This window comes from Lemur catta, chromosome 10, assembly GCF_020740605.2.
Source record: "Lemur catta isolate mLemCat1 chromosome 10, mLemCat1.pri, whole genome shotgun sequence".
In the NCBI taxonomy this organism is placed as follows: Eukaryota; Metazoa; Chordata; class Mammalia; order Primates; family Lemuridae; genus Lemur; species Lemur catta.
In genome coordinates, this window is record NC_059137.1 from 21,506,285 (window position 1) to 21,525,665 (window position 19,381).

The 19,381-nt window shown below is 47.6% G+C and overlaps 1 protein-coding gene across 1 annotated transcript; it reads left to right on the forward strand.

The window, feature by feature from the left end:
- Positions 1-10,185: 10,185 nt before the first annotated feature.
- Positions 10,186-18,846, forward strand: SLC46A2 (solute carrier family 46 member 2). The gene is given in 5 exon segments (XM_045563608.1): positions 10,186-10,759; positions 10,761-11,532; positions 12,980-13,063; positions 13,461-13,617; positions 17,951-18,846. Coding segments are annotated over 5 exon segments (1,428 nt in total). The 5' UTR covers positions 10,186-10,402; the 3' UTR covers positions 18,009-18,846.
- The last annotated feature ends 535 nt before the right edge of the window (positions 18,847-19,381 follow it).

Sequence of the window (19,381 nt, forward strand, 5' to 3'; positions counted from 1 at the left end):
AATGCTCTCTCCCAGAGCATCCTCTTCCCACACAACATCTCAGCTACATCTGGCTCATCTGTCTCATCTGACCTTCCTCCCTGCAGCCTTCTCCAGTTCAAAGAGGGGCCAGGCCCTTATCGTTCCTTTTTACTGTGGGGTCTCAACCCATCACTTGTTCCCTCTCTGTCCTAATTCTTCAATCAGTTCCTTTCTACTGATTCTTTGAGCCTAAAATCCTTCCCAAGAACCACAATCAGCAGCATCCCTCTGGAAAACACCTCCAGCACATCGTATCACACATACCTGTAAGCTTTTGTTCATGCATCTGTGTTCACCAAAAACTTGACACTTCCTTTAGGGCCCAAGATGCCATGTTGCACAATTCCACAGGGCACAGACACCATAGGCTCTGTGAATGCTGTTGAGCAGCGCGTGTAATCAAATGAACAACTAATGGCAAACAGGAGAATTTTTTTCTACCCACTAGGTGGCGCTCAGGTATTTTTCAACTGCACAATGTGGCACTGCTTCAGAGGTTGACCACAACAAATACAGTAAACTCACTACCATTTTCCTTTGCTTTGTTTTGTTTTTTTAATTTTTTTAAAGCCAGTCAAATTTAGCAGCAGGGGGTTGAATACCAACTTTAGTGACACTAATGTTAATAAGTTCTGATAACCCACTACCATCGGACCAGCCACTACCATTTTGTTAACCAAATAAGCCTTTATAACAAGGGTACTGGAATTATCAACTCAGATTCTAAAAGAAGCTTTGAGTTTGCGTAGCCTCAGTTTAAAACATCTCCAGGAAAAGGAGTACAATTCCCACTTAAACAGGTCAGTTAGCTGTTCGGTCACTTATTCCTGCTTCATTCAGGAAACACTTATGGAGCATTCATGACATGTCACACACTGTGCTGCTGAATTCAGGTGAGGATAAAAAGAAAAAGACATGATCTCTGTACCCATGGACCATTCAAGCATTAATCAAAAACTCTTACAAATGCCATTAAATTATAGCAGTGGAAAGAGCTACAGATGAGAAGTACATGCTGTTATGAGAACATCTAATAGACCAAGACAGGAAGTTCAAAGAAGGCTTCCTTGAGAACAGGATGGTTGAGTTAACGTCTGAAGGCAGAGTAGGCGCTCACTAGATGAATGGAAATGGAATGTCATAAGCAGAGATACGAACATGTTCTAAGGGGATCAGCGAGTTCTCAGCGATCCCACCTGCTGGGGTTACAGGTGTGAGTCACTGTGCCTGGCCTTGAGGGCCTGTTTAAAGGCTCGTGCTTTCTAAACTGAAGAAAGGAGGACTAAGTGATGGGAGTAAGGTGGTGTGAAGAGGAAGAGGTGGTGGCACAATGCGTTCTTTAAGTTACTTAAAGGACTGCCATGTTCATGTGGAGTTGACTTGTTCTTTGTGGTCCCAGAGGAAAGAGCTGAGGGGAGTTTGAGGAAGAGAATGAGGGAGACCAGTTGGCTGGACCATTGTGGGCCAGGTGGGGGGTGTCATGTGAGACGAGGCTGGAGAGTTAGGAAGGGCCGGAACTGGTAAGCCTTACAGCCATAATATGGGTTTGGGTCTTTATTCCAAGAGTAGCTGGAAGTCATTGATGGGTTATAAGCAGAGAAATGATGGGATCATTTATGTGCTTTGGAAAGGATCATTTTGGCTGCAATGTGGCTAATGTATTGGAAGGAGCCTTTAGAGATATGGGAAACAAGTTAGGAGATTATTTAGTAGAGGAGGAAAGAGAAGCTGGTGGCTTGTACAAGAGTACGTCTGGAAAGCTCTGACTACTGGAGAGTCCTTCCTTATGCCAAACAAAAACTTGTGTCCAGTGGCCCCAGCTCTTTCCTCTGGGACCACAAAGAACAAGTAAACGCCACATGAACATGGCAGTCCTTTAAGTAACTTAAAGAACGCATTGTGCCACCGCCTCTTCCTCTTCACACCACCTTACTCCCATCACTTAGTCCTCCTTTCTTCAGTTTAGAAAGCACGAGCCTTTAAACAGGCCCTCAAGGCCAGGCACAGTGACTCACACCTGTAACCCCAGCAGGTGGGGGGCCGAGGAGGGAGGATCGCTTAGCCCAGGAGTTCGAGGTTGCAGTGAGCTATGATGATGCCACTGCACTCTAGCCTTGGTGACAGAGAGAGACCTTGTCTCAAAAATAAATAAATAAGTAAAAATAAAAAATAAATAAACAGGCCCTGAAATGGCTTATATATTAATTCCCCTCACTGCCCCTCTCAGGGCATTCTCATTCCGTCACTTGTTTTTTCACTTTCTTGTTGGTATCCTTTGCAGCGCAAAAGTTTCTAATTTTGATGACGTTCACTTGGCCAGTGAGTTTTGAGCAGAATTGGTGGATGTCACTTCCTGAGTCAAGTACTTAATGGCCAACGTGAGAATCTCTAGAGCTCTCTTTAAATGGTGATCAGAAATGTTTGAGATGGTGGCAGTCTTGTCAGTTTGTGTCCCTAAATGATTACAATCACCAGAGCCCTTCTGCCAACCCATGATAGGAATGTAGCCTCAGAGAGCAACACATCTTGGTTATTTTAAGCACTGAAATTTTGGGGTTGTTACCACAGCATAACCAGCCCTATTATGACTGACAACACATCTTTTGTAACTTCATTGGTTGTCAGAATATTATAAAATAAAAACTAAAACACTTTTAAAAATAGAGATTAAGTTAGAGTTTAAAATTATCCAAGAACCTGGAAATAAGATATAATATGCCTTTTATGTCAAGATAGTGGGTGGACATATGCAGTACCTGTTCTTCCATTCGAAATATTATTGAATGCAGAGGGAATATAATTAAGAATAACTGCACTGAATCAAAGGCAAGCAGGATAGATACTATCAGTGAACCAGAGCCATAAATGAATTTCTGAAGATGCTATGCAAACAGAATCAGACTGAACCCAAAATCCATGGAACTGAGAAGTCCTAAAACACAACGCAGTCAAAAGACAAGATGGCACCTTGTTAGCGGCAGGTGACGTGGAGTGAACTCCAGCCCCGATATTTGATGACTCAACTTCAGTCTTCAAAACATTAACTTGATTTCCGGAAGGGGAAGCAGATGTATTTTATTTTCTCCTCAGTCCTTCTGTGAGTCTGCAAGTTGAGCAATATTAATAGCTATGTATGGAAATAGCCTTTGACTGTTTCTTTTATTCCCAAGTTGAGCAATATTAATAACTACATATGGAAATAGCCTTTGACTGTTTCTTTTATTCCTCTGGACTGGTTTCAGCCTTTTTCATGGAGTTTGTGTTTCCCTGACACTTTCACTCCATGAAATCAGAAAGTGATTGTGTGCTAACTTTATTTAGCTCATGACAGCGGTGTTTTCAGGCCCATGCTGGCCACATCTCTCCAAGATCTATTTTTTTGGTTTCACAAAGCAAAATTTAACCACCAAAATGATAGTGCAGGCAAGCAAATATTTTGTTAGGGTGACTCATATAAATATATTTCAGTTATTAAACAGCAGGAATGTTGCCTGGTTGTGTTTGTTTGTTTGGTTGGTTTGGTGTTTTTTTTGTTTGTTTGTTTGTTTTGTCTCTTTTGCTCCCTGAATTACACAGCATAGTTCATTTGTTTTTTTAATAGACTTTATTTTTTAGAGCAGTTTTATATTCACAGCAAAATTGAGCAGAAGGTATAAAGATTTCCCATATACCCCTGGCCCCCACACATGACAGCCTCCCTCCCCCATTATCAGCATTCCCTGCAGAGTGGGACATTTGTCATAACTGATGAACCTACACTGACACATCACTTATCACCCAGAGTCACTGGGTACATTAGGGTTCACTCTTGAAGTTGAGTTAGTGTTTTGGTAATGCCACAAAAAATAGTTAATTTTAACTAATTCATTTCAGAATTTTTTTTTTAAACAGTATGAAATGTGGACAAAGACCTGCACAGATCAAACAGAAAAAAAATGCTCTTGTCCATACCATAAACCACACACCATACCTCAACAACATCTTGTATGGTAGAATTTGGGTAAGACTTTTAAGCCCACTTGGATAAGGTTTTTTAAAAAGTAAGAAATTGAGGGGAAAATGAAAAGAAAAGAAAACCGAAGTCTCCTCTATTCCATCCCTGATTTGCATTCGAGTTATTTCCTTTGTAGGCAGGAGAAACCACACAAAAAGGACAGGCCAGTAAGTAGAACAAAATAAACAAATCCATGGGCAAATACTATCCTCTACTCAAAAGAGCATTGACAGTTTTATTGGGTTATAATAGCCACAATTTACTGATCATGTGAATGTAGCACAAGTTACAGATTAAATAGATTTTTATGTAGGAGCTACCTGAGACCTGAAAATTATTTCAAAGTTTCCTCCAGAATAAAAAGATTGATAAATACTGTTAAGAGCGAAAGGGAAGGCAAGGCTAGGAGAGTTTGAATGTTGGAAGGCAACGGTGAAGTTCTGAACTGGTACATTTGGAGAATGAAGGAGTGAAAGTTGGATGGAGAAATATAGAACTGCTGGATAGTTTTGAGGGCTCATTTGAGACTAGAGCTTGTAAATTTATAGTAATGTCAATCTTTCCTATGATAAGACTTCCCCCAACAGTTCTCAGCTATAGATAAGACAGCAAAGGAAAAGAAGAAAGGAAAAAGCTACTGGTTTGGAAAATCATGTATTAATATAAGGGTCACTGGGTCCTAACAAGATCAAAGAATCATTGAAGTGGAAGTAGATGAACAAACAGCACAGAAGGAGAGGAGGCTGTAGTCAGAGAGTGGGATGTTCGAATTAATGACTTTGGACACCTCCAGCTGCAGTTAATAGTCAGATTCAGGATCCAAGGGAGCTTGTAACTTAAGAAGCATGGAGACCACTAGAGATGAGAGGCCATGGGTTTGATTCCATCAAATTTCTTGCCTTTATTTGCAACTGATAGAAAACCCAAATCAGACTGGCATTACAAAAAGGGAACACAGTAGCTTTTGTTATTAAAAAGTCAAGGGATGTCGGGCCTGGTTAGTACTTGGCTGGGAGACTGTCTGGGAATACCAGGTGCTGTAGGCTTTGGAAAAAAAAAAAAAGTCAAGGGATGACTTAGCTTCAGGCACAGCTGAGTCCATGAGCTTATGTGGTGTCATGAGGATCTTGACTCTCTCCATTTTTTGGTTCTTTATGTTGGCTCTAATCTCAGGCAAGCTTTTATCTAGTCGTAGCAAACAGCTGCCAGCAACTCCAGACTCTCATCTTCATCCACCCGAGTAAAAAAGAAAAAGTGTTTCTTCTCCAACTATTTAAGCCAAAGTCCTAGGCCTTGTTCTCATTGGTCTAAACCTGGGTCACATTTCCATCTCTGAACCAATCAATTACTGTGATCACAGTCACACAATGCTGTGATTGGACAGACCTGAGTCTCAGATCCACTCGTAATATACTTACTTATGGGTATAGTCAAACTATCTGGAAAACATGAACTGAGAAGATTAGAGGATGGTTCATCAGAGGAAAAATCGGGTGCTGTTACTAGAAGAAAAGTTGATGATGTGTACTGCACAGCAAAAACAACTGATATCTTTTTTCTTTTACAGTGTTGAGCAGGTTGTTCATGAGGTCATTCAGATTGATAGCAGAGCCTGGGAGGAAAAGAAGTGTCGTAAAGCCTGTCTTTGACAAAAGAGAAGGCATGGCCTGGAATCAGTGACTTCACGTGTAAAACAGAACTTGTAGTGTTAGTACTAGAGCCTTTTGATAACCCTTCAGACTGAAAGATTCTTAAGGGCAAAGGATTTTTGCATCCCCGGTACCTGCTAGTGAGCCTGATACTCAATAAATGCTTATGGATGGATGGATGGATGGATGGATGGATGGATGGATGGATGGATGGATAGGTGGAAGGATGGGTGGATGAATGGGTAGATAGATGAATGGGCAGATGGATGAATGAGTGGATGGATGGGGAGATTGATGGGTGAATGGATAAGTGGATGGATGGATGGGTGGAGGAATGGATGGATGATGAATGAGTGAATGGACAAATGGACCACTGAGTTTGAAATTATCTTAGAAATAGGCTCACAGTATTTGGTAGAAAATGTTCAACAACAGGCTGGGCGCAGTGCCCACGCCTGTAATCCTAGCACTCTGGGAGGCCGAGGCGGGTGGATCGTTTGAGCTCAGGAGTTCAAGACCAGCCTGAGCAAGAGCGAGGTCCCATCTCTACTGAAAAATAGAAAGAAATTATATGGACAACTAAAAATATATGTATAAAAAAATTAGCCGGGCATGATGGCGCATGCCTATAGTCCCAGCTACTCGGGAGGCTGAGGCAGAGGATTGCTCAAGCCCAGGAGTTTGAGGTTGCTGTGAGCTAGGCTGATGCCATGGCACTCTAGCCTGGGCAACAGAGTGAGACTCTGTCTCAAAAAAAGAAAATGTTCAACAGCAAATTCCTTCTTAAAATGTACCACTTCTATTCAATGACCTTAGAAATGGAGCACTGGAAAAACAGCATAGACTCTGAAGTCACACAAGCCTAGCTACCTGGCTCTGTTGACTTTGTGCAAGTCATCCCACTACCCTCAGTCTCCATTTCCTCATGTATAAAATTGAGCAATGTCAGGGTGCCGCCTCTGAGGGGAAATGCCAATGGAACAATTTCCCCTGGGTAGCATTCATTATTTTGATGAATTTACTATGGATAGGGCCTGGCTCTCAGCCTGACAATAAAAAACATCATTTCATCAGCACATGGAAAGGGAAGCCATTTTCCAGATAGAGACTCACATTAACCAAAGGAGAAAGGGGACTTGGGCTGCAGCTTACATGTAGTAATGCACCAGCCACTGGAAAACCCTTGAGAGAAAGTGCTGGGGTGTTCCCTGACAAGATCGTCTCTGTCTTCTTGGGTAAGTTTGTACATTTTTACTTTGCTCTATTATATCTTTATGTTTAGGGGGGGGCATCTTATTTCCTCGCTTCTAATATCTTGGGGAAAGGCTTACCTCAGTCCCTAAAATACTAACATTGAAGAGAACAACACCTTCCCTACCAGTGTAATTTGCAAATCAGCTGAGAGAGGACTCTCTGCCCCTCAGGATCTGGGTCAGATGGCTTAACTCCCCAGTCTCACAACCAGTGAAAGTCCACAGCCTGAGATTTCAGCAATGCCTTTGGAGATTTGTAGTCTCACGGCCTCCTCTTCCTTTCACTTCCTCATGATCTCCGGTCAGCATTATGTCAATCAGAGAAGAAGCACACAGCTCCTTCACCAGTTTCCACCACACTAAAAAACAGAGAATGCCACTCACACAAAACATTCATGAGTAGACTTTTCCAAAGAACTGAGGGGGTGAGGGGAGGTCCCAGGAAGGAGTCACATGCACACGGTACAGCAAGCTGTTTAAAGCCACGCTAGGCATTCTTGTTCTTCCAAAGTCCTTTCTGACCACCCTGACACCAGGAGTTCTTGTCCGGGCCCTTCCCACCCACAGCCCCTCCCTAGTCTCATTCCTCCCCACGCATCTGTTTTTCTTCTCTTCCCTTCTCCCTCTTCTGTTCTCTCTCTCCCTTCCCTCTCTGGAACTTCAGATTTCCTCTTGCTGACTCACGCACAAAGGTTCCACCGCTCTCTGGAACCTCCTCCACAGTTGAAACCCAGACTTGAGGATTTCACCTCCTAACATTGATCAAAGGTGTTTTCCAAACAAAAACTCTTCCTTTCTAAGATGAATTTTGGAGCCACCTGTTCAGAAAATGAAAGTATTCCCTACGTGATTGCAAAGTGCCTGGGATATAGGTACAACAAATAAACCATTCACTCCTCTTGTTCCTTTTCGTGTACATAATACATTGTTGATCAACAATAATCCCATGATGACTGCATTGTTTCTGCTCCACTCCACATTCCTATGTGGGTTGAGAGGACACCCGCAAATAGAATTCTCTGTTGCCTATATTTTCCCTACAGCTGCCAGCCTTCAAAGACTGGTGCCAAATACTGGTTCCCAGATTTACTAGCCTTGTGCTCTTGCACACATTGCTTAGCTTCTCTGGTCTCAGTTTCCCAGTCTGTAAAATGGGGTGCTAGATCGGCCCATAGACTTCTTGGGAAGATTAATTAATTCATGTAAAGTGCTTAATACATGTAAGGGCACAGTAGATGTCAGCTGCTACTTGTTTTTCTTTTTCATTCCTTTCTCCTGGAATAGTGTGACTTTATCAATAGAAAGACAAGAGAGTTTAACCTTTGCACTTTCATGAAGCCAGCCGTGAGCTAGAGACTAGATTACACACTACATCTGGAAGTGCTAGGGTCACAGCTCAACTTGCTGGTGGCCTGGGCCACAGAGGATAGCCAGGCACTAACTCAGTTGGGGCCCTGCGCTCAGAGATGGAGCGGGGAGTGGGGACATGGTGAGAATATAATCCAACCCAGAGTAGCCAAAACTGGGAGAGACACTGATTGCCCTGAGTCCAGCTCATTTCTAGGCCAGAGGTCTCAGGTCTCAAGCCTGGAGGGTCCCCGGGCTGGCTGGCATCCTGAGTCCCCAGCTCCCACTAGAACTATCCTAGATCTGATAAGAATCTCTCAGAGACCCTTCACATTTCCCTGGCTTCACAAGAGGGTGGGAAGAACTGAAATACCACAGACCCTCCCAGAGAGGACAGAGGATGCCCCCTACTGTCTGCAGCCCCAAGAATAGACGGACTCCTTGATCAAATGGCCAAAATGGTCCATCCGGTTCAGGTTGTTCTCATGGCCATACCTGATGGCTGAATACCACCTGTCCCATTACCTACCCATGCCCTGGAGTCTCCACCCCCCTCACAGGAACGGGCTGGCTGGACTGCTGGCTGCAGCCTCAGGAAAAATAAAGTTAGGAAGAGAGTGGGAGAGCCAGACTTGGGTTGGGTGAAACCAGTATCTCCCAAGGTGGGCCAAGGTGAGGGGGAGGCAGAGGGAAATGGGCCACTGGGCCAGATCCACAGGACGCATTTTGAACGGGGAGCCCAGGTGTGTCTTTCTCTTTGCAGAAGGCAGAGTTGTCTAGGCCTGGACACAAGGGGGCTGGGCAGAGCAGGGATGAAAAGAGAAGGAGATTATAGCCCACCTAAAAACTACCTAAATGGCACATAGCTACACAAAATCATTTGGAATCTGGTTCCTACTGCCTACACAAGGACATTATCCCTGTGGCTTTTTAAACTCTCCCTGCAGACTTGAGTCTGTCTTTTGTGTCTTTGGGCTCTTGCTCATCCAAGCTGCCACAGCTGCGTCAGGTTGAGGGTAGAGGGACAGGGAGAGAGGCTGTGTGCTTTGAGTCTCCATCCCTGGGGTGATCTTGCTCCTTGGTATGTTTTGGCCTCTGCACCACCCATGACCCCGGCCCTCTTTGCAGAAGTGTGTAGGTAAAGGAGGAAGCAAGGCCGCCCGCGGAAGTGGAAGTCTCAGCCCAGCCAGAGCAGGGAGCCCACAAGAGGGAAGGAGCGTGGCCGCTAAGAAGCAGAAAGGGTCCTGGGGAGTTTCCTTAGGACAAGATGACCCTGGTGACTCTGCTCTTTCCAGTGGGCTCGACCCCCTGCCAGAAAGTCCAGTTTTATCATCTGGAGGGGCATCTAGGGCTGGGAGGACCTCCCCTTCTCACCCCTGGCCCTGGGGTTTGAGGCAGGAGCCTCCTAGACTGGGGCCGGCGCCCACCAAGGCAGGACTCTTTTCCGATAGGCCCCTGGCTTGGAGAAAGGCCATCGGCTTGAAGCCTCCCCTGCCTTGAGCAGGCAGGCCCCTGCTCCTGAGTTTTTACTTCCATATTGCATTAAAACCCCAAATAAAGCCGCACACGCCAGGATTTATCCCCGGCAGAATCCTAGGCATCCCACCCCTCGGCCAAAGCTGCCTTCCTGGGACGAGAGAGTTTGGAAACGCTTCCTGGGCAGGTGAGCTCCTGCCCCAGGAGGAGGTCCCCGGCGATCCGCGGGAGGTCCGGGCACGCCCGGCTGTGGGGAAATTCGGCCCCGTCAGGCGGCCGCGCTCACAGGAGCAGCGTGACGCGGCGGCCCGGGGTGGGGGCGCCAGGAGCCGAGACTCGCCGTGCGCTGCCCCGCGCCTGGCTCCCCTGGGCCGTCGCCAGCCCCGAGCGGCCCGCGGGGGCGAGGGCGGGGGCGGAGCGCGGCCTTTTCTGGCCCGAGGAGGAGTGGCTGAGGCCGGGGAGGTCACTGGGCTGCTGGACTGGCTGCTGTCACACGCGCTCCGCGCCCTGGCTCCGCTCGGCGCTCTCCCGCGCGCAACCGGGCGCACGGCGCACACTCGCGCTCTCGGACTCAGCCCGGACCCTCCGTAGCAGCCGAATTTGGGAGCATCGCCGTGTCGCTGCAGCCAGCAAGCCCCTCCAGCGCCTATCAGAGAGGTCACATGGGCCCCGGGGTCACCTGCCCGTGGAGCGGCCGCCTGCCTCGCCTCCAGGTGAGGACCTGGATCGAGCCCGTGGTGGCCGCGACCCAGGTGGCCTCCTCGCTCTACGACACGGGGCTACTGCTCGTGCTTAAGGCGTCCTTCGGAGGCGGAGGCTCCTCCAACCACAGCGCCAGCCCGTCGCCGCGGGGGGCTCTGGAAGACCAACAGCAGAGGGCCATCTCCAATTTCTACATCATCTACAACCTCGTGGTGGGCCTGACGCCCCTGCTGTCCGCCTACTGGCTGGGCTGGCTCAGCGACCGCTACCACCGCAAGATCTCCATCTGCGTGTCGCTGCTGGGCTTCCTGCTCTCCCCGCCTCGGGCTGCTGCTCAAGGTGCTGCTGGACTGGCCGGTGGAGATGCTGTACGGGGCGGCGGCGCTGAACGGGCTGTGTGGCGGCTTCTCGGCCTTCTGGTCCGGGGTCATGGCGCTGGGATCCCTGGGCTCCTCCGAGGGCCGCCGCTCCGTGCGCCTCATCCTTATCGACCTGATCCTGGGCGTGGCGGGGTTCTGCGGGAGCATGGCCTCCGGGCATCTCTTCAAGCAGATGGCTGGGCACTCTGGCCAGGGCCTGATACTGACGGCCTGCAGCGTGAGCTGCGCCACGTTCGCCCTCTTCTACAGCCTCCTGGTGCTGAAGGTCCCTGAGTCGGTGGCCAAGCCCAGCAAGGAGCTCCCCTCCGTGGATACCGTGTCTGGCACCGTTGGCACATATCGCGCCCTAGATCCTGATCAGCTGGACAAGCAGAGTGTAGTGGGGCACCTTCCATCTCCTGAAAAAGCAAAGCCCCCCAAAACCATCCTTGCCCTGCTCTTTGTGGGTGCTATCATATATGACCTGGCAGTGGTGGGCACAGTGGACGTGCTGCCCCTTTTTGTGCTGAGGGAGCCTCTGAAATGGAACCAAGTGCAGGTGGGCTATGGTATGGCTGCAGGGTACACCATCTTCATCACCAGCTTCCTGGGTGTCCTGGTCTTCTCCCGCTGCTTCCGGGACACCACCATGATCATGATTGGGATGGTCTCCTTTGGGTCAGGAGCCCTCCTCTTGGCTTTTGTGAAAGAGACATACATGTTCTATATTGGTGAGTAGGGCATTCTTGGGGAGGCAGGACGTTGCTGGCCCTCTGTGCCATGGGGCTGGCACCAGGGATGCTGTGGGCTGGGCGTCCCAGCTCAGCTCCAGGAATTGAACCTGCTACTTAGGAGGCACAAGGGAGACAGGATTATGTGCACTTGAGCTTATCTGTACTGCTGATTGAAATGTTACCAGAGTGGTGTCCCTGGCCCTAGGAGGTCAAGGAGGTATGGCCAGTGGTACCTGGAGTCAGTAGGGGAGGCTTCAGGGTGGCCTTGAATGGAAGAGATGGGGTTGGGTTTCTTCTCCCCAGTTTTAAAGGGACGAAACATTAAATAATCCAACTGAAAAGATCCCTTAATTGTAACCATTTGGGGCCAAGGAAGGGCTTCTTTTAAATCCATAAAAATTCTCAATAAATGTCTTCCACAACCAATGTAATAAATTCCCTCAAGGAAGCAGAATGAAGTTTCCATCTGAGGACACAAGTCAGACAACCACAAGCAGAGAGCTCTAGACCAGTGCTCCAACAGAACTTTCTATGATGATGGCAATGGTGGTATCTGTTCTGTCCAATACAGTAGCCACCAGCCCCAAGGGGAGTGCTCAAGAGCCCAGCAAATGGGCTCTTTCGCCCAACGTGCCTTGAAATGTGGCTAGTGCAACTAAGGAACAGAATTTTAAATATTAGTTCATTTTAATTAAATAGTCACAGAAATACCATAAAGAACAACTCCAGGGAGCTACCTGAGGCTTGCCCTTGGCCCAGGTCACACATCTCAAAAAATCACCTAACAAAATGGCAAACTAACTCCTGGCCAGTTCCCAGTTAAACTGGCCATATGCAACCCTCCACCTTCCCTTTTCTTCCCGCCACCTCTCTCTCTCTCTCTCTCTCTCTCTCTCTCTCTCACACACACACACACACACACACACACGCTCACTCACACACTCACGCACTCACACACTGCATCTAGATAATCAATGACCTTGAGGGCTATGTGGCCGCTGTGTGAGTGGGACACATTTCTGGAGGCAGTTTGCAAAAGCCCCTGGGACTGTCTCCCAGAGGTATTCATGAATGTTGAGGATAGGCACTTCTCTCCTGGGTAAGCAGGGAGAGGGGTCTTGGTCACTTTGGGGGCACTAGCTCCACTTCCCCAGAAATCACTTAAGTCTGCCAATAAAGACACCCTTCACCAACTGTCACCATGTCAACCGTGCCCTACTGCCTTGCAGATCCGTATGCAGCATACACAACAGCAGGGCTCAGACTCAGAGACTGGTCAAGGGAGGGCGCTAGGCTGCCAGCAGAGAAATGACTTCTTCCAGGTCAAGCTGCATGTGGAATCTGGGGAGAGGGGGTGCTAAGGGAAGCTTTTGCTTTATTCTAATTTCCTCCTCTGTCAAGGCTGGGCTACAGTGAGGAGTGTTCTTGTGTGATCTCTTCACAGCTCGAGCTGTCATGATGTTCGCTCTCATCCCCATCACAACCATCCGATCAGCCATGTCCAAGCTCATAAAGGGCTCCTCTTACGGTGAGTGACAGCCTCTCTCCAGGATCTTCTGCCCGGGGTTTTTTCAGAACGGCTCAGCTGGAGGCACAGACCTGCAGAAGGCATTTGAGAGAGTTCCAGAAGCGTCCTTGCATACACTAGGAACACTGGTTTCCAGCCAGAGCAGAGAGTGGAAACAGGAGGGTGGGAAGGACTCAGAAAGTCAGTCACTAAAAAGCCACAGTCAAAGGAAGACGCTGTCACCCAGTGGTCTCAGGAAGATCCCACTAGATCGAGGCAGAATTCCCGGAAAATTGAGTCATGAAGATTGAGCAGAAATCCTTGGAAGGTGGAGGGAAGAGCTCCCCAGAGACTCAGCGAGTGGGTAACCAGGAAGGTACAGCAGCACACTTCTTGGTAACCTCTGTCCCTTCCACAGGGAAGGTATTCGTCATACTGCAGCTGTCCCTGGCTCTGACTGGCGTGCTGACATCTACCATGTATAACAAGATCTATCAACTCACCATGGAGACGTTCGTGGGCACCTGCTTTGCTCTCTCCTCCTTCCTCTCCTTCCTGGCCATCATCCCGATCGGGTAAGAGGGCAGCTGTGTGCGCTGGGGCTTTGGTGCTTAGGTCATGAATGTTGGACCATCTCCAGCCCACCCGCATGGGATTACTTATTTTCAGCACTTAAATGCAGTGGCTTCTGAGTAGGCTCTCTCACAATGAAAAAGTCCTCCTGTTTCCCCAAACTCATAATCTGGCAATTTGGGAATTCCCCCAGATTGCAAGTACGAAACAGAGGGCCCTAACCAGCTGGCTCACTTCCTGGCAGTTTTGTAATGACTGTTTATAGGAGCTTCATATACTTCTTTATCAAGAGAGGCTGGGATCAGAAACCCTCATGAACCATTCAGACCTCTTTCGTTTCACTTCCGTTAGGTCAAAGTCATCCTGCCTCATTTCAGAGTGCTGTGTCTTCTCTGTGCCCTCAAAGGGCTCTGTGTTCAGTGCCACCGAAATCTCCTGGCCACTGGATTGTGTGGTCGGTTGCCACATGTGGCTAGATGTTCCCATATAGGAAAGCACAGTTTAGACTGTCAGGCCCTTTAACCCCTTCCCCTGAAGTGGGGTTCTCTCATGCTTGTATTGGTGCTGGCAGAAGAGAAGGGAATATATATATATATAAATATATATCTCCATAGAATAAATATATCCACAATAAAGTACAAGGGATTTACATTTTCAAGGGACCTGCTTAGCAGCACATGAGGGCTCCATGTATCAGTTATGGTGGTATTACAGGCAGCAGAGTAGAAAATAATGGAAGACAAGCTGGAAGGGACAGTGACAAAGCCCTTTTTGGAACTCTCAGATCACATCATAATATAGGCCCTTGCCTGCATAGAAGGTTAAGCCTCTGGGGATAGAGCTGTCAATCATTATGGTTCTTTGCTTTATTTCATAGTTGAGAAACATAAGGTATGAAGATCAAATAGCTGAGAGAGTTTGTACAAGCAACAGGCGGGACCAGCTCTCGCTTTGTAAGGTGGAGACTGAGCAAGATCCGTCCTCATACTGTCCAACCCTTAGGCCTTTTCACGTGCTCCTGTTTTCACGTGAGCCCTGGCTGGCTGGGTTGGACCGACTTAGCGAGAGCTGGCATGCATGCAGACTTCTCAGGAGCCTCAGCTGTTTGCCAAGATTAGTAGTTCGAAAATTGAAAATGATCCAGTCCTGTCTCATTGGCAGTTGGTTAAAGTAGTCTCTTTAACCCAAACAAACAAAAACCAATAAACAAAAGAAAACAAGTGTTACTAGTTAGTGTGTATCACAAAGACACAGACAAATGCAAGCAATGAGAGAATTCACGTAAGCAATCGACCAAGTGCTTATGCGGAAAGGCACTTAAGTGAGTGCTTACTGTTCCCCTCTGTTGTAGACATTTAGCAGTAGAGATACGTATGTGCAAACAAAGCCACATTCTTTGTGCACTGGAATCACTGGGAAAGATTTTTAAATTACTGCTATTGGGATCCCACCTCCAGAGATTCTGACTCAATTGCTCTGGGACACAGCCGGGGCATGGGAATTTTTAAAAGCTCTCCAGGTGATTCGAATGTACGACCAAGATTGAGAACCTCTGGTATAAAGGGAGTGTTTCTATTACCTTTCCCTTCCACAAGGTCACTAAATAAATGAGATCCTGAAAAATTCTTACAGCTAGAAGAGGTCAAGGCTGTGCAGTCAATCATTAAGTGAGAGCAACAGGAAAGACCAGTAGAGTTTTCTAACCACAGAAAGAAAAGCTACATTCCGATGACATGAAAACCCAGGAAGGCATACCAGAGCAGAGGAGGGCTCAGAGGGCCGAGGCTGGACCAGGTCACAGTCTGCATCCTCTTCCTGGATGCCAGGAGAGGTCCCTAGGCCACAGCTGCCAACCTGTTTGCAATCCAAGGGGCTGTGGCTATGCCCCTACCTGGTACCAAAGTGAGCCGATTTCATGCTATTGTATGTCCATGCAAAATAAGTGACTCAGGCAAAGATCTCAAGCAATGGAGGTTTATTAAGCCAAAGTTGAGGACACACCTGGGAAAAACACAAACTACAGACAAATCTGTGGCTAGTTTTCCAAAGGGGCATTTGGGAGCTTCAGTATTTAAGGGGAACAGGGCATACAGGGAAAAGGGGAGTGGGCAGGGGGAGTTAGGCACAATTGGTTACTTTCTTGTGAAGCCCAGGAAAATCTACATGTTATATAAGAAAAGGGGAATGTTAGAAGAGAAAAAGGGAGTGAAGGAAGCATCAATTATGTAGATGTCCCTGGGTAGATGGAAGAATGTTTGATCCTATCTTGTCTCTGTTCTGCACCTGGCAAGATAAACTTGTAATTCATTATTAGTGTGGAATCAAACAGATTTTAGTTTTAGGAGCTAAACGTAGCAAAGTTCCAACTTGCACATCCTTGCTTATGGGAGGCCAGCGAGGAATTTCCTTATGAATGATCTGTGGGGCGAGTCCTTCACAGGTGCCTGAGGCCTTTACCTTCCTTTTTGCATAAGCAGTTGGGGGGCAGGTGGTTCTGAGACTTTTATTTTCCTTTACACAATTATGCCCCTTCCCGGTACCAAAGTGAGGCAATTTCGTGCTGCTGTGAAAACCTGCCTTCTCCTGTTTGCTCTTCTTTCCATGCAATAGGGAGATGCCAAGGAAATAATTGTGTGGTTCTGCCCACCCCAACCTTCTCCCTTCACCCCCTCACACACATGCACGCAGCTAATGCTCGTGCTTCATAGAGAAAATACAAGGCGTCAGAAGAGAATGAACTCATCTTTTCCAGTCTACAAACCTACATTCACTTGCACCCATCATCGTCGTCTTCTTTTTAAATGATAATAATAGCAGACACTTTAATAGCCCTTACTGTGTGCCAGGCACTACTTTAAATATTTCATATATTTTAACTAATCTTCCCAAGCAATCCTCCGTGGTAATTACTATTATCCCCATTTTGCAGATGAGGAAACAGAGACTGAAAGTATTATGTAATCTAACAAAGGATGTGCCGCTAGGCAGTAGCAGAGACAGGATTTGAACCCAGGCAGTCTCTCTTAGCTGCCACATGCACTGATTCTCAGAAAAGTTGCCCAGTATCTGGGTGCCGCTTCTCCTGTCTCCTTAGGGTGCTCGCTCCACTGCTTGACTGCTCTCTCCTGAACTCTTCCACCAGAACTGACACCTGACCTGCCACCCTCTCTCTCCTCCTCTTCATGGTCAAGTTCTCCAAAGGCTGCCCTGCATAGGCTGTCTCGCATCCTCACCTCCCACTCACTTTCCAACCCACTCCAGCCTGATTTGCTCCCCCCGACTCTGCCAGCACTGCTCTGCCAGGGCCACCAATGGCTTCTACGTCACTGAATCAGTTGACGTGCTGCCAACCTCATCTCACGTGATCTCTCGGCAGCCCCTAATGCTGTCGATCACTCTTCCTCAGAAGGTATTTGTCACTTGGCTTTCACAACACCTCTTTCTGCTGGGTTTTCTCCCACCTCTCTCATGGCTTCTCTTCTACAAACCTCCAAATGTTGGTATTCTTTGGGGCTCTGCTCTGGGCTGTCTTCTCACTTTGCATTCTCTCTCGAAGCAATGTACAGTACTTCCACATGTTCCAGTTACCATTTAAACGTTCAAAATTGGGTTCTTGATACCCTCCTAAACCTGCTCCCACCTCACTAACTGGCACCACTACCCGCCCAGGCTGGAGTCCCCAGCATCCCCCTCTTACTCATCTCCCCCTCTTCCAACCCATCAGGCCTCATTCCTTGATTCTACTTCCAAAATATGCCTCAAAGTCATCCTTTATTTCCACTGCTACCATCCTTAGTCCAAAGCACCTCAAGGACTGAGTCAGCTTCTGAACCATTCCCCACACATCTGCTCTTGTTCTTGTTCCCCTCCCACCTTCTCCCCACCAGGCAGCCAGAGAAATTTCCCTAAAGTATAACTCAGATCATGTCAGCTCCTGCTCAAAACCCCATACTTGGCTTTCATTGCTTTTTATTTATTTATTTATTTATTTATGATTTTTTGAGGCAGCCGATTCTGCTTGGGATTAGCGAAGGCTAATCTTGATCTTGAGATCTACCTGGGAATTCATTATCAGGCAGAAGTGAGATGGAAAGGGATTCCAGGAAAAGCCAAATGCAGATGCGGCAGTGTTATGGGAAGCAGGGGCAGGCTCGGTACCTGCAGGACGAGAACGAACCCAGAATGAGAGCAGTTCCCTCGGATCACCCCTCTCCACTCAGGGCAGCATTCTGGTGCCATAAATGGATATAACCTCTCAGTCTCTCAGTGACTAAAAAGACATGACGTCCCCCATGACAGCTGTCTCTTGTAACTCTCTATTGTAAATTCTTACAGCATCGTGGCCTATAAGCAAGTCCCATGGTCGCAATATGGAGGCACCACAGAGAAATGAAGGTGCTGACTCGTGGGAGCCGAAAACACCAGCAATGGCCAGGCCCCCCTGACGACAAAAGAAGTGACTGGGGAACTGGTGACCAAAGCAACCCACTGCCCAAGAAGCCAGAGTTGGCCTCAGAATGACCCATTCTCACTCAGGGGGTCCCTGGTGGGTGGGGAAAAGCACTTTCCTGGTGACGGAAGAACTTTCTCAGCTGTAAGATGCCCCTATGAGGCAGAGACAAGGTTCTGCTGGCAGCAGAGCAGGAACCCAAGGGCTAGACGCAGTCTGCGTGCTGCCATTCCAGACCCAAAAAGGGGCTTCAGGCTCCAGCTGCAGAGAGCCAGCCCCCTTTCTTCCCCCAGAGACTGTCTTGAGGGCTCCATGGTATGGCAACTGTCACCTGGGTGCTGTGCTGGAGTCCTGCAGGAGAGCTCAACCCAAGGCATGCATTTCAACACCTAGGGGGAATGTGGAGGGGACATTTTACAAGAACTGCCAACAGTTTTGCACAAACACCACTATCTTTTAAATTAAAATAAAACCTTGAAAGAAGTTAGCTTTCTTTCCTGAGGCCTCTTTAGCTGTGAACACTCAGGAGAGCAATGGAGCCCAGGCCCGTGGTGTCTGGGCAGTGTTACCGTTGCTTGTAAGCAGCAAATAGCAAGAGACTTGCTCCAATGGAATATTCAACTGAATACAATCAGCCAACAATACTTCCCAAAGTGGGTGGTGTGGAGGAAGAGGAGATATATTAAGAGCCACTTTACTTTGAGGTACTTATTTTTATAGGCTATTTTTCTTGGATCTATAAAAGCAGACTCACCTCCTAATAAAATCAGCATTCATAGTATGAGTGTCTGAATCATTCTTTCCCAGGTCAGACTCCCTCTTTAACTACAGACACAACATCCTTACACTGGGGTAAAACACAAAGCGAAAGAATGCATTTAAATCTCAGGGCACTTGGGCTCAGAAAGTTTGTATCTCTAAGCCCCTTGGCAGGGAATGAACAAAACTTTATGGCTCATCTACTAAGGCCCCAGCACCGTGCAAGGTGCTGAGATACAGCGAGAACAAGACATGACCGTCTCTGCCCCAACAGAGTGTACTGACAGATGGCGTGGAAAGAACAGCAGGTAGCGATGTTTCCTGTGATAAATGCTAATGCAAGGGTACAACCAGGTTTGCGAGAGCAGCCAGAGCTTCCCAGAAGTGACATCTACAATAAGATGGGAGAATAAGTAGGAGTTACCAAGGCCAGATATTGGGGGACATTTCAGGCAGAAGGAACAACATGCTGGAAGTCCCAAAGGTGAAAATGTCCCCAGGTTTAGGAATTCAATGCAAAGGAAGCAAAGAGGGAGGGAGGGAGGGACAAATATTAA